Source organism: Ovis canadensis, chromosome 1 (genome assembly GCF_042477335.2).
Source record: "Ovis canadensis isolate MfBH-ARS-UI-01 breed Bighorn chromosome 1, ARS-UI_OviCan_v2, whole genome shotgun sequence".
Lineage (NCBI taxonomy): Eukaryota > Metazoa > Chordata > Mammalia > Artiodactyla > Bovidae > Ovis > Ovis canadensis.
The window spans coordinates 8858924-8872538 of NC_091245.1; the positions used below are offsets into that span (position 1 = coordinate 8858924).

Sequence of the window (13615 nt, forward strand, 5' to 3'; positions counted from 1 at the left end):
ATTAAATTCAAACACCAATGAATTTAACTGCTATAAGGGGAGCGCTAAACCCCTGAGGAAGCACTCCTGAACAGGTCTACGACTTCCAGTCAGTTAGCAACTAAGAATCACTGTTTACAGACCACAGCCGACTTTCAAAGTGCAAAATGCAGAAACCAGAATACTTCTTCATTTGAGATGTTTCTTTCTTGACAATCATCTTGTAAATCATTTGTCTCAATATATTACGGAAAGAGGCTTCTAATTTTGGTAAAATCTTTATTATTTTGCGTATTATAACATCTATTCAAGATACATGGCAGATGCACTTTCAGTACCTCTTTCTTTATGAAAGGCAGACTTGCACTGTATTAGTTCTGGTTTCCCTCTGCCACCCCAAGCAGTTACCTGGCAATTGATAGAAAGCATAATTCCTACCAGAACATACAGAGAAGGTGCATCACATCACAAGTCTCTCCTTGATGCTTTTACCTTCTCTAGTTCTGAAGGTCAAAGTTTCCAGTGCTGTGTCTGAACTTGTGCTGAAATGCTTGGCATTAATAAAACAAAGACAGAATTAATATATTTTTTTAATTGTGGTTGGGGGAAGGAAGAGGAATCTACAAAGGCGGATTTCACCTTCTAAGTAGCATTATATTGGTCTACATTAATAATTTCCCCAGCAGGCTATCCATGACTTCACTTTGAACAATCACAGCCTTTGTACCTCAGATCCCCTTACATGTGACATTTGATCAAAGTTTTAAAATGAGCAGCTAACGGAGGTGGAGAAAAGTGTTGCTCAGAAAGGCATTATACAAAGCCATCCCACAGCTCATTTGGAGGTTGCTGAATGCTGGATCACAGACATTTCCCAGCTAAACATTATATTTAGACATTAAGTTAAATTTTCTGTATACTGAACACTGTATTTATTGCATGTCATCATACTTTTTATTAAGTCATGCTTCAATGATCACTGAAGCATGACTTAAACTTTTTTAGTTCTTTTACACCAGTGTGTTTTTAAAGATAAATGCAAGGAACGAACAATTAAATGTATTCTTATTCAAGCTCTCTGTACAGCCATAAAAAAATTAAAAAGTCTGCCTCCTTACCCCTCCCCAAAAGATTTCAGGTAACGGAACTAACCTATATTACTAGTTCCAGAATTAATGGTAGTCATTCTGATGAGATGGGATATGAAAAGAATACTAATAAAATCAATTCATTAACTTATACCTCAAAGTCCTTATCCAACGAAATGTTCTCCAAAGAAATGGAGGAGAAAAAGATTAGTAAAGGAAACATCTCACACTTCAACATGCTATATAAGGAAAGACGGCTGAAAGGAAATCTTGCAGGGAATTTTATCCCTTTGAACTTTTAAATAAACTCTTAAGTAAGATTATGCAAACTTACTAAAGCCCGGTCCTGATTAGAGGGAAAAAATGCACCCCTTCTCCAAGTCAGTTCTGGAGGCTTTCTCCAGAGTTGTATTGAGTAAAGAAAGACCTCCTAACAAACCAGCATTCTTTTCCACATGATCAGAGCTAATTGGCCCCCCTGCAGACTAAGTGACCAATCACATCAGCTTCAGCTGAAACCAGCCCCCACGACATTATAAACAGAGGAATGTGAACTGTAAACCCAGTCCAAGAAGAGAACCTACAAACTGGACTTGTAGATTAAAATTACCTTATCAAAAAGACAGACTGAAAGTTTCCTCAAGACCTGCCTCTGTATATAGGCTGACCCAGCAAAAGAACTGGTGAGTACCTGCGATAATATTCAATCCTATTTCTTTCCTTAAGGGAAACAGAGAAAAAACCTGACAAATAGGGACAGAACTAGATATTGCCAATAGTTTTAAAACAAAGACATTACCTATAAGGTCATACATTCCTTATTCTTTTTCCTTAAATTTTAGAAACAAAGTAACAGTCTTACTGAAAGCATTATTGAAAATTTTCTTGTTTTACTAAATGTGTACTAATTCTGCATTATAATACAGAAATGAGAAAAGAAAAATCCTAGAAAAAAATTCAGTGGCTTTCAAAAAAAAAAAAAAATCTTTTTCTTCTGGACAGGATTATAGAAACCAAAAATGAGGATTAAAAAAAAAAAGACCAAAAAAAATTTGGTTTTATCTTTTTAACCCATAGGAAAAATAATGAGTGTCCTAATTTCTTTTTAAGCATGAAATTATTGCTGAAATTATGTACTTTTACAAATAAATTAAAATATAAAAGAATCTCTGAGCTTATATAACAGAATTAGAACTCACACTGTTTGTCCCAATTATGGGAGGGCTGGAGAGATGATTAGGACTCTCTCTACAATCTTAAAAGTGTTTCCACCAGAAGTGAGCAAATATATGGTAATACTTTAATCATGTAACAACTGTAGTTACTTATATCTAACTGTTTAATATGGGCTGCACTACTAGATTACAACATGACAATAAAATTTTGAGTGCTACAACCTAATCAGTGGAATGAGTTCATTATTTTGATGACCAACGAAGCAGCCAAAATATCATTTTTATAAAGTACAATTTTTTTCCATCAAATGCTTTATATGTGGGCAAATATATTTTGGCCCACAGAGAAATACAAGCAAACCATAATGAGCTTCTATTCTACGTTCTACTGGGACCAGTTTACAAGAATTACATAAATACAGACCAAGACAAAAACATTTAAAAAGCACTTGTGTGCCTGTAGGGATATAAAAATTACCTTGAAATACAACAGCATAATGTCTGTCCATCAAACACTTTTAAATTTGATGGAAAGAAAATCTACACATATTAGGCAACAATAATTTAATGCTTTAAAAGTCACACGAGCAGACGTAAAATCATATAGAAAACAATCATACAAGAAACCTGTAAGAGTTGAGGGAAATGGTAGTAAGTTTACAAACATGTAGGATTTTAAAGGGGCATGTTATTTAATTCCCTCTTTTCTTTCTCTCTTTAATATAAGGAAACCTGGCCAAGGGGATTGGCTGGCTTGCCCAAACTGACACAGCTATGTAACCAACAGAGCCAGAACCCTGTCAGCTACATTTCCCACCCTGTCTTCGTTATGCTAAACCACACTGACTACAAAGAACGGAATTATTCAGGGTAATCTGTTAAGTGGGGATCAAAATCTTTCTTCTCTCAACTACTTTACTTTCCAACACCATCTAAACAAGATCTAGGACGGTTTTATATATAAAAAGGATAATGCTCCACTGTTTTGATATTAGCCTCTGTTCACAGGCTTTTCTTCGTATTTAGTTATTCAGTTGCAAGAGGAAAAAAAAAACTGAAAAAACCTAGAATAAGAGTGCCACAAAATTTGTAAGGAAGAAGTTATAATCCTGAAAAAAGGCCCAAATTGGAACAATCAATTTTATTAGCTATAGTATGTATACAAAGGCTATCTCTTCAGGTAATGAATTTTATAACTTAATGAAGCAGCCTGAAATCAAGAAGAATCACGGACCTTTCCCCTCACAAATTACTGTGACACAATAAACAGTCAGTGATTCCGTAAGTGGAACAGCACTAGTGTGCAGGTCCACAATGGGCATTCGCCAAAATAGGCAGAAAGAAACAATAAAGGTCAGAGTCACGGACAATGCGCAGCTACAGAGCGGCTCATCAGCTTGGTGCAGGCAGCCAGGTACCACTCACGGCCACATCCTTCAAGTGTCAGAATGTCAGGATGTCCTTTCTTTCATACAATCACGATGAAAGCAGTGATTTTTAACATTATTTTCTCATCTGGTAACATACAAATTTGGCAATGTTTTGTAAGAATTCTTTTCTCCACATTTTAACTCTACTGTTCTGCAGAATCCAAGACTAGACTGTAATAATTCTGTAATAATTCTGATTTTACCATGCAAGATGTCTTCTTTAATTGAAAATATATTTCTTGTCTATAAATCACAGGTCTTAGCCTAAGCATTTTTGAAGAATACTCAGTAGGGTTCTTGGACAAACTAGTCAAATGGAAGACTGTATTATTCACAAAGGCTAATAACTAGGTCAAAATGTCTATTTTCAAGGCAATATAGCACTGACTCTGGTCTGGTCTACGGACTGAGCAGAAATTCACTACCACTTACTACTTTTATGATCTTAGGAAATGTACTGTGCCTCAGCTTCACTACCTATAAAATGTCATTAATAATGGTACTTATTAGTATGAAAGTTAAGAAACATTGGGCTTCCCAGGTGACTCAGTGGTAAAGAATCTGCCTGCCAATGCAGGAGACATAAGAGACACTGGTTCGATCTCTGGGTCAGGAAGATCCCCTGGAGGAGGAAACGGTAACCCACTCCAGTATTTTTGCCTAAAGAATCCCACTGACAGAGGAGCCTGGCGGGCAACAGTCCATGGGGTCACCAAGTATCAGACATGACCAAGCACACCTGCAAGCATAAGAAACAATATTAATACCAATAAAGCAAGAAATACCCCGAGAAGTTACTCTGGTACTCTGTGAAGCTACTGGCTTCACATGAGTCAAAACAGGTGAAGTGTTTGGTATGATTCCGGGCACATAATCAACAATCTATATTAGCTAATCCAATTAATCGTTATTGACATAAAAATCGTGCATAAAGCTAACAATGGTTTAAACTGGATACTTGAGACATTTCTGGGGACAGGAAGAACATCTACTAAAGGCGCTAAAGATCAGGCTGTCACGACCGTCTTGTGGATGCAGTATCAATTATCTTGAGAAGACTTTTATCTTGCCAAACTCTCTAAATTAGGCAGCTTCTTGGAATTTTTAAAAACAAAACAAAACAAAAAGCCAACCGTAAAGTTAGCCAGACTTGGAAAATAATTCATATGGCCTGTGAAAATTTTGACCCTCAGTGATCTCACCTGAAAAATGGGATAGGAATATCTATCTTGCTGAGAGTCCAAAGAATTAGAGACAATGTAATATGAAATATTTATGAATATTTTGTTATTATTATTATTATTTACAAAAGGGTAGAGATCAGGTCTTCTAAAACATCGAAAAATCTAATAAAATGAGTCATTAAATAGTGTGCCAAGAAAAAAAAATAAACACTAAATAAAATGATAATGAAAACTTGTTAGGATAATAAATTATAAGACATTAAGGCCCTAAGATTTTTTAAATTTATAATATGAAACTGAAATGACCATCTAATCTAAAAATTTAACAGTCAACCCAGTGTTCCATCAGCAACTCAAATCTAAAGAAAATATAAGAGAATGTCTCTAATATCAGCAATAAATATTAAATCAGCCTTAGGACAAAAGGGAAAGTATCTACCCAGCTGCTAAGGTCCAATTCCGACATGGGAAGGCAGTCTCCAAAACCCCAAAGTTCCTAAACAGAGGGGCATCCAGCAAACTCAAGCAATAGCCTGGCTCCACACACCTCCAGTTACCTTCTTAAATATCACAGTCATTCAAAAGGGAGGAAGGTGATACACAACCCTTCCAAGGGCATCTACTTCTGAAGGAAGAAGCCTCAAAAAAGAGAGTCACATATACGCCCCAAGTACTGGACTGAGGCAGAGAAGAAAGGAGCACTCAGGGAAGCAAAGCCGTATCTCCTGTCCTGTTCCTGGCTGCCTCTGCCTAAGTCCTCTGCACCTCTGTCGTATGCAAGGATGGTCACATGGAAAGCACATGTTAGATTTCTATGCACCACACGAGAAAACATAAACACAGCTGAAAACTGACTACAGCTAAAAGCTAGTTTTACTAATATGTTTTAAAAACTGCCATTTGATGCCTTAATGATTATTTTAGTTCACTGAACTTGAAGCTTTTTCTACTGGTTCATTTACTTCTAAAATTAATATTACCTTGGAATCTCCACCTGGAGTTTTTTATTTTGGGTAGAGAGAAAATTATTTACTATCTAGTCAGAATCTAGAATATTCAAAAGGGTGGCAATCCACCAACCACAGAAGGAAAGCCTCCATGAAAATGGCCACAAAGTAACAAAAACAAACAAAATCTAATTACAAAACTTTCAATAGGCTAATTATAAAGCATACAATAGAACTACAAATCTCTAAAAGCTTAATCTTATCCTAGCACTAAGTTTAGCTTCAAAACATTTTTAGTCAGCTAAACACTATACTTCTGAATGATTTCTATTTTAAAAAGTAACAGATATTTAACATTCCTTTTCATTATTCAGTTATAAGCTATTAATTAATTATGAAAAGTTATTTACACATAATGTTTAGTCAAATCAATACATACTTGAAGCCTGGATTTGTGCAGGAAAAATACAAAAGTGTCAAAAAAGACATGAATGGTAACCCCAGCCCTCAGAAATTTTTTAAAATGCCAAACAATACTTTTAACAGTCCTTGAAGGAACCAATAAGAGATATCTCAAGGCAATCCATGATTAGCTATCAGACAAATGACTGAGTAAATGCTCCCTTATGTGAAAACAGAAAGAGCTATCAGACTGGGAAAGCCTGCCTGGGCGTCGAGGAAGCATTCCAAAAAAAAAATTATAAAACTAAGTCTCAAAATTTAAATAATATTAACTATGAAACAGTTCAGGGTTTACTAATGCACTCTCAATTTCAGAGCATTACAGCCTGAGATGGATGGCAGTCACTGCAAAGTTATTGCTCCTCTCCTGACTCAGAGACACAGGAGGATGGTCACCAAGGATGGTCACAGCACGCTTCAAATGGATGGCGCCCACACAGGCCTTGCCTATCTTCGAGACGCCTGGGGAACCCTAATGGACATGCGCTGGCGCTGGATGATGCTGGTCTTCTCCGCCTCTTTCGTCATCCACTGGCTTGTCTTTGCAGTGCTCTGGTATGTTCTCGCTGAGATGAACGGTGACCTGGGACTAGATCACGATGCCCCACCTGAAAACCACACTATCTGCGTCAAGTACATCACCAGTTTCACAGCGGCATTCTCTTTCTCCCTGGAGACACAGCTCACAATTGGTTACGGCACCATGTTCCCCAGTGGTGACTGTCCAAGTGCAATCGCCCTCCTTGCCATACAAATGCTCCTAGGCCTCATGCTAGAGGCTTTTATCACAGGTAATTGTTTTTGTTCTTTAAAAGAGCATAGGTACATTTTGGAATGGGTATAGTCAGTTATAAGTGATCATATTCCAGAATAATTTATTTGCATTATTGACAAGTAATGCCTGAGACTAGAAAAGAGTCTTGGCTCAAACAATTGGAGAAATTTTTTAAAATTTGACTATATTTAAATTTTACCTAACTTAAGAAAAAAGGGATCATTATAACAGAAGCCAAAAACATATGAACAAAAAAATCTAAAAGGAATTTTTCAAAGGAGCTAAATATTTTCTTGAATAAGTGAATAAATATGTTCAATGCATATTATGACAGTCATTTTACCTAATAGAGGAATTTGATTTTTTTTTTTTGGTTAACCTTTACTGGGCTAGAATTTTCTCCTGAATTCATCTTTTCAACATTTACTCAATACTAGTGAGCCCAGAGAGTACCACAGTCAGTACTGCATGATAAAGAACAAGAATACACATCCTTAGCAAGAAGAAAAGAAAAAATACATATATATATTTGGTTTCCTTTTTATGTATTTTATTTTAATGCATTTAAAGCATAATTTTGATAAGAGGTACATAGACCTCACCAGCCTGCCAACATCTGAGGTACAGTAGTAGTTAAGAAACCCCGATCTACAGTTGGGGGTGGGGGTGGGGGGGTAGGGAGGAGGATGCACTTGAAGCATACACTCAAATCACCTGAGAACCAGAGCCTTTTTAAAAGAAAAAAGGCTTTGTATAAATTTCAAAGTTAAACGTTCTTCAATGGACCACTTGTTCTACTGGTCCCTTCCCTACCCCAAATCATTCTAATATGAATCTAATCTCTATTTCAACTAGGAGTAATCTGGTGGCAACTAAAGTGCATTTATTTTCTGTTACCTTTTTTTATTTAAAGCAGGGGTAGGAATATAGGCAATGACCACTCTCTGACCTCGTAACAAACTTAAAGTTTTACATTTCTACGTGACAAATCAATCTTCCTTATCCATTTTGAAATCAGTTTTAAAATAAGAATATATGTACTGTTTTGAAAAACTCTTCAGGCTAATGAGAAATTATCAGTAAGTTGAATTCCTGAATTATTTGGCAGGCACGACACTAAGAAATGTATAACAATTTGCTAGATCCTTGTCATTCAGAAAAGGTAATGACATTTCTAGTGTTCGTTCTAAAAAAAAATTTAATGGTTTCTAATTTAGGTGCCTTTGTGGCGAAGATTGCCCGGCCTAAAAATCGAGCTTTCTCAATTCGCTTTACTGACTTAGCAGTAGTAGCTCACATAGATGGCAAACCTAATCTCATTTTCCAAGTGGCCAACACTCGACCTAGCCCTCTAACCAATGTTCGGGTCTCAGCTGTACTCTATCAGGAACAAGAAAACGGCAAACTCTACCAGACCAGCGTGGACTTTCACCTTGACGGCATCAGTTCTGAGGAGTGTCCATTCTTTATCTTTCCACTCACCTACTACCACTCTATTATACCATCAAGTCCTCTGGCTGCTCTGCTCCAGCATGAAAATCCTCCCCACTTTGAATTAGTTGTATTCCTTTCAGCAATGCAGGAAGGTACTGGAGAAACGTGTCAGAGGAGGACATCCTACCTGCCCTCCGAGATCCTGTTACATCACTGTTTTGCATCTCTGTTGGCCCGAGGCTCCAAAGGTGAGTATCAAATCAAGATGGAGAATTTTGACAAGACTATTCCTGAATTTCAAACTCCTCTGGTCTCCAAGAGCCCAAACAGGACTGACCTGGATATCCACATCAACGGACAAAGCATTGACAATTTTCAGATCTCTGAAACAGGACTGATAGAGTAAGAAGTATCTATTTCAGCACCCTATTTTCTAATGTATTAAATACACTCAGCCAATTATGCAGCTATTTTTCCTTCATCGTATCTCATGTTTTCTTTTTCCAATGCTGATTACATCTTTCTGAGTACATCATGGTGATCAAGCCTCCATCCATTAAAAAAATGGCTGAGCTAACAATACATGTTGTGGAAATATAACATTATATAAAGTTTCTCTCTGTGGTTATCTGCTGAAATCAATGCACGTGAAGGTAACAAATTATGTATAACAACAGAAATGCTGCTGGTGAGTTTGTATGAATGTGGTATGATACCAGTAATGAAGGTAAAAGGGACCCACTTTACACAGCTGAACTCTAGGTAAATCAGTCATAAATTTTTCATTTTCCTCTGCCAGTTGGAGCAACAGTCTAGTTTCAAACCTAGCTCCCTGGGTAGAATGATGATTTCATAATATTTAGTGAACATCCTTTTAAAACTGCTACTTTTTTCAAGACAACAAAGATCATACCTTTGGTTCCTTATAAAACCAAACTGGGGTAAGTATTACCCTCTTAATTTTTAACAGCTAAGAACAAATATTCACAAGAAAACAGCAAAAAATAGATTTAACCATAACTGTAAAATCATTTGGGCATGACACTCAAACACACTCACATATTCATATATTTGTGGCAGAAAGTGATCAGAGCAAGTAAAATAAGCACTAACCTGATGGAAACTGCAGGGTGGTATCAGGCAAAGAGATGCAAAATTTTTTCCACTTTAAAGCTATTGTGCACATTAATCTAACAGTGATTTAAAAATTACAACTATTCACCTGAATGACTTCCGACCAAAGTAAAAACTTTACCTTTCTACTTAGGATCCATTCAGTGGTATAAAAACCTCATAGATGCAAACATATTTATGTTTTTGTAGATAAAAAGGTTTACATATAATTTAACTCAGGGAAAAAACCTCCACTAGAAAAAGCAAAAAATAATTAGGCAATGAAGCATTTTCAAACCCAAATTCCTGTTTCAAACTTCAAATAGTTTTTTCTATAAACACAAAATGAGTGTTTATTCACCAGTAGGAGGTTGGACTAGATGAACTCTATTATTTCTTTCCAAATCTAATACTCCATGAAAATTATGCTTTCTCTGCTATTTTAATTTTACATGTGCAAGGATGAACCCTTTCCCTTACCTCTGGTTTAACTTAAGACTATCTTTGTATCCTTGTCATTTCCATTTAAAAAAAAAAAAAAGCAAACTGTCCTCAACCAAAACAAGACCCAAAAATGTCACCCTATCAGATTTCAAACAGATTTGTTGCTACTCTTCTGAAATCTCCCTTATCCAGTCCTATGCGGGCAAAGGGAAAGAGGCAAGCAGTTGTGAAAAGCAGGGCACAGCAGCAAGTCACGTTTTCCTATTCTTTGACTGAAAGGAGAAAAAAATAAAGAACTCTGAAGTGGTCTAAGACTGATAATAGCAAGGTATATCAAGGACACAGAAACTTAATTGAGAACTTTTATGGTTTAAAAACCTTAGGCATTCTTAAATACTAGCTAGAACAGTAGTTTATTTTCCAACCCAAGACTGCTGTAACACAGATAAGACAGGATTTCTTATTTCTATAATAAAGTAACAAAATTCACCTAACCTGTGAAAATAAAGTAGTATTGAAGATTTACAAGTTATGTTTTCTCCTAAGAGCCTCACATCACTTACACAGGTCACACAGAGAGGATGCCCAAAGTGGCATAACTAGGAAGTGGACAGGCCTGTCTGGGCTCTCAGTTTCAATACAGATGCAGGACCTTCTCCATTCAAGCCGAAGGAATCTCCTACCATACTATTTATACATAAACTTTGCATCTGAAAATTAGATATGACTTTCCCTAGACACATACGCACTAGACCCAAAAAAAACTCTGTTGGTATACTAAGGCTATTTAATGACAGCTAAAAAATGCAATCAAATACTTCTGTCTAGGAGATTGAAAGCTTCTGAGAGAATGATTCTTTCACTTCAAAGAATCACATCTTCTGTGTTAAGGGGATTAAGTTTTCTGCAAAGGCCCCATTATCCTTTCAGGTGAATGGAGTGCAAACTGAAAGAGGGGAAATTTACTAGAAAGTGGGACCAGCAGCACTAACTCTTGGCTCTACTGCTCACTTACCTGAGCCACCTGGGAAATTAGTGACAGTATCTCGGATACACGATCCAGGAGACCACAACGTCTCGGATACACGATCCAGGAGACCACAACGTCTCGGATACACGATCCAGGAGACCACAACGTCTCGGATACACGATCCAGGAGACCACAACGTCTCGGATACACGATCCAGGAGACCACAACTTCTCGGATACACGATCCAGGAGACCACAACGTCTCGGATACATGATCCAGGAGACCACAATGAAATGATGTTAAAAATGCTTGTGGAAACCAATACAGATAGCGTTAACAGTCCCAATAAACTGAAGACAAGAAGATACCAAAAACCATAAAGCCCACTTTTATATGTGTGTGGTTGCTGTGTTAGCTGCTCAGCTGCATCCTACTCTTTTGACCCCATGGACTGTAGCCCACCAGGCTCCTCTGTCAATGGAATTCTCAAGGCAAGAACAGTGGAATGGGTAAGCCATTTCCTTCAACAGGGGACATTCCCGACCCAGGGATCAAGCTTGGGTATCCTGCATTGCAGGTGGATTTTTTACTATCTGAGCCACCAGGGGAGCACCTTATATATGTACAAGCCCTTATACCAACTGCTAGCAACAACCTAACAGCCAAAACGTGCTATGCCTGCTTCAAAGTATTTCAAAATGCACTGAGTCGAACCTTTCTGTACCACCTGGATTTTACTTTAATGATCTTTTAACTCCATCCTCACAGAATCATTACTGTGAAATGATTCCTAATGAACAGACATTATAATTTGAGTATTACAGGGCTTTTTCTGCCTCTGTATTCTCCTGTGGGTATTCACAAAGGTCATGCACAATTCTTACCCACATGTTTCTAATTCCACCCATTTCTCCACACATAAGAAGCAAATACATAACAACAGTCTCTAATTTTAAAGAGAACAAATCATTCTGGAACTTTCAGTATTTAAATTATCTTAATTTGCTGTCAAAGGGTATCTCACAACTGATCAGTATGTCAGTGTGTCTCAACAAACTAGTCAAGTACTGCTATTCTGGTAGAATGTAAGACATACCAGGAGCAACATTTTCTTTTTTAATTTACAACATTTTCAACAAAAGTGGATTACTTATAAAAGTTCAGAATCATTAGAAGTGAACATCTTATTAAAAAACATTCAATAAAAGCCACTATAAAATATTTTTATAGACCTAATGTGAAAATTGCCCTTTAAGAAAGACTGTCATTTATCAAAAAGACCAGATGAATAAATGACTAAAGTAAACACTGCCACAGTTTTAGCCTTTGCTCTCAGATACAAAAGCAAACCTTCTAGCATTTTCTCTATTTCTTCTCAGCTGTGAGAGGCACTGGAAAAGGAGTAAATAGGCTGCTTCCTAACTTGAAATTTCAGTTCATAAGGTAGCCTTAATAAAGAATATGTCTTGCAGAGAATACACAGACTTAAAAAGTTAAACCAAGTAAATCCTAATATTGTATTTATTATCCCTGATTTCATGCAATACAGCCCTCAAATAACCATGGAACTCTAAAAGCAAGCAATGTTACAACCCCATCTACTGGAGAGAGGCAAGTAACTGAGTCAATTTTTAATTAAGGTATCCTTTGTGAGCCTTGTTAAGAACTAATGCCATGGAAATCCATATAAAAATACTTCAGAACAGTAAGAAAGTCTTACCTACATCTTTTCGTCCTGGTTTGTCAAAACGTCTGTCACCCCTAGAAAAGGTAAAATTAAGTTTCAAAAAATACATGAGAGTAATACAAAGATTTCCCATCCATGACACCCACTTTCCTATCTTTAACAGCATTTCCTTTTCAAATTATAAAACAAATATATGGGTTTTGCCTAACATTTGGAAAACACAGAAAAGCACAAATATGAAAACAAAAATGTCCAATGTCTCACCTACCAAAAGCTAGCTTTATACTCCCAGAAACTTTTTTTATTAGGTACATTTCTAATTAAATTCATGTTTTACTTTAGGTATCTGCTGTACAGAGCTTTATATACTGTTTTCAGAAAATGTGTTTTTACACATGATTAAATATTCTCAAACTCTTCCTAACTTTTATGGACAAGGCTTCCTTGGTGACTCAGAGGTGAAGAATCCACCTGCCAATGCAGGAGACACGGGTTTGATCCCTGGGTTGGGAAGATCCCCTGGAGGAGAAAATGGCAACCCACTCTGGTATTTTTGCCTGGGAACTCCCATGGACAAAAGAGGCTGGTTGGGCTACAGTTCATCAGGTCAGGAAAGAGTCAGACATGACTTAGTGACCAAATAACTACTGTGTGGGTATGCCATTATATAAGAAACCACATTGAAATTAAGTTGTTTGGCTTATTTCCCATTGTTCTATATTATAAATATTATCACATGGACATCTTTGTATATTATCTGCGCAACTGCCTTTGCTCATCTTGAAAGACTTCATATAAAGTCACAAGCAATATAGAGAAGATGCTTTGATTAACAGCAAACAATAAAATGAAAATGCCTCTCACTGAGTACTAATCAAATAGCATATCTAATTAACTATTAAATATCCATGCAGGGACAAAAATATT

At 36.7% G+C, this 13615-nt stretch overlaps 2 protein-coding genes across 8 annotated transcripts in view; one reads left to right on the top strand and one right to left on the bottom strand.

Annotated features, from left to right (window-relative positions):
* GIGYF2 (GRB10 interacting GYF protein 2) overlaps window positions 1-13615 on the bottom strand; it is a 133051-nt gene that overhangs the window by 65133 nt on the left and 54303 nt on the right. For 5 of the 7 annotated variants that reach the window (XM_069585483.1, XM_069585457.1, XM_069585463.1 and 2 more), the window contains one exon: window positions 12722-12762. In XM_069585483.1, coding sequence (XP_069441584.1) covers window positions 12722-12762 — 41 coding nt within the window. Of the gene's footprint in view, window positions 1-8661; window positions 8812-11046; window positions 12763-13615 lie in introns of those variants that run through there. The other 2 variants (XM_069585505.1, XM_069585513.1) reach the window with 2 other exon arrangements.
* On the top strand, window positions 1612-9090 carry KCNJ13 (potassium inwardly rectifying channel subfamily J member 13). Its single transcript, XM_069585524.1, has 3 exons — window positions 1612-1750; window positions 6581-7056; window positions 8258-9090. The coding sequence occupies exons 2-3, from the start codon at window positions 6597-6599 to the stop codon at window positions 8878-8880; spliced, it is 1083 nt and encodes a 360-aa protein (XP_069441625.1). The 5' UTR covers window positions 1612-1750; window positions 6581-6596; the 3' UTR covers window positions 8881-9090.